We start from the raw sequence: 1989 nt of genomic DNA, 5'->3' as shown, positions 1-1989 counted from the left end.
ATATTATTAATTTTACTCTAAAATATATATATTTATTATAAAAAATAACTTCGAATCGAACTGAGTAGTTCGAAGCATAATCCAAACCTAATATAAAAATATTAAATAAAAATAACAAATTTAAATTTGATAAAATATGTCTCGAATTTAATTCGGATTTTCGATTAAATTAAATCTTAAATACCCCTAATATATTATATATGAATAATTGATTTAGTAACTAATTTTTTGTATAAATATATTATAATTGCTTTATTTTATAGTAGAACCAAATTATACCAACAAAAAGTCAATTCTTTTCAATGGGATAATACTAAATAAGGAAGGGATAAATTCACCAATATTTCCCTTATTATGTTCTATTTTCTCTCTTTACTTTTAGTTCTTTCTTTCTCTCCATGATACCAAACTACCTTTTCGACATGGTTTGTTTTTTTAGGCACTTTTAGGACATGGTCGATTTAACTTCAGTCCTATGGAAAAACAACTTTCTCATAATTTATTTATTATGATTTTTTTTAATAATTTGACCTCAATTATTCTTTTTTTTATTGTAAGAGAACTACTCAAATAAAGATGTCAAAAATATCTTTTTATAAAGATGTTTTAATTTATATAAAAGTGTAATTTATTTATTTGACTATATTTTAAATAAAAACAACACTTTTATAACATATCAAATCCTACCATTCATCATTTAAAAGTCAAAAAACAGAATTTTTACATAAAAATAATTATAAAATCTTCATTAGCTACGTACATTATTGTAATATGTGAATAGAGCTTGATTACTAAAAAAATTGTTAAATAACTAATATTTTGTGTGATTAACATGATGATGCAGTTATCTTCCCTAGGGACAGAGCATGATGAGATAGACTTTGAGTTCTTAGGGAACAGAACAGGACAACCTTACATTTTGCAAACAAATGTATTCACCGGTGGCAAAGGTGATAGAGAACAAAGAATCTATCTCTGGTTTGATCCTACCAAAGAATACCACAGATATTCAGTTCTATGGAACTTGTATCAAATTGTGTAAGTACTCCCCCTAAATTAAACCAATCTTAGTCTTAACATGTTGGAATTCATTAAATTCCTTAGTCTTAGGATCATTAAAAAATATCTAAAAGCAAAAGTATATACAAGAATTCTAATGTGGGGGTGCATACATACACAGATTCTTTGTGGACAACATCCCAATTAGGGTGTTCAAGAACAACAAGCGAATGGGTGTGAAATTCCCATTTAACCAACCAATGAAGATCTACAACAGCCTATGGAACGCAGATGATTGGGCCACAAGGGGTGGTTTGGAGAAAACAGATTGGTCCAAAGCACCATTCATAGCTTCCTACAAGGGCTTCCACATTGATGGCTGTGAAACCTCCGTTGAAGCCAAGTTCTGTTCCACTCAAGGTAAGAGATGGTGGGACCAACAAGAATTCAGAGACCTTGATTCTTATCAATGGAGGAGGCTTAGATGGGTCAGAAGGAGATTCACCATTTACAACTATTGCAGTGATAGAACAAGGTACCCTCAGATGCCACCTGAATGCAGAAGAAACGGTGACTATTGATATGTCAATCAATTTTAATTGAATTTTTATGTGATTAATAATGTTTCAATTCATAACAGTTTTTTCTTTGTATATTTTATTGCTCATTTTTACCCATATATATGTACGCACGCATTCATCATTATTTCATCAATAAAATGCCAATTTGTTCTATGGATTATGTAAAAATGTAAATAAAGGAGTGGACCATGAATATATATGATTTTATTTAGGAAAAATTTTTAATCTTTAAGAATATTAGACAAATTAGTAATTAGGAAAATTAAAATTAAAATTGCTCTCAAATATATTTAAGATAAAGTGATAAAATAATCGTTAATTTTCAATTAGAAAGCAGTATGATTGGGAATTGAATTCTTGAAAATTTAAAAATAAAAATAATTAAAACAATTCAAGGTATTACTCTATA

The 1989-nt window shown here is 28.1% G+C and overlaps 1 protein-coding gene across 1 annotated transcript in view; it reads left to right on the top strand.

Annotated features, from left to right (window-relative positions):
• Nucleotides 1-1733, top strand: part of LOC107494567 (probable xyloglucan endotransglucosylase/hydrolase protein B) — a 2766-nt gene extending 1033 nt beyond the window's left edge. Inside the window, exons 3-4 of the mRNA XM_016115612.3 lie at nt 845-1038; nt 1181-1733. Coding sequence (XP_015971098.1) covers nt 845-1038; nt 1181-1580 — 594 coding nt within the window. The 3' untranslated portion in view covers nt 1581-1733. The remainder of the gene's footprint in view (nt 1-844; nt 1039-1180) is intronic.
• The last annotated feature ends 256 nt before the right edge of the window (nt 1734-1989 follow it).

The sequence above is a fragment of the Arachis duranensis genome, chromosome 6 (genome assembly GCF_000817695.3).
Source record: "Arachis duranensis cultivar V14167 chromosome 6, aradu.V14167.gnm2.J7QH, whole genome shotgun sequence".
Taxonomy (NCBI): domain Eukaryota; kingdom Viridiplantae; phylum Streptophyta; class Magnoliopsida; order Fabales; family Fabaceae; genus Arachis; species Arachis duranensis.
This window is presented reverse-complemented; position numbering and strand designations above follow the sequence as displayed.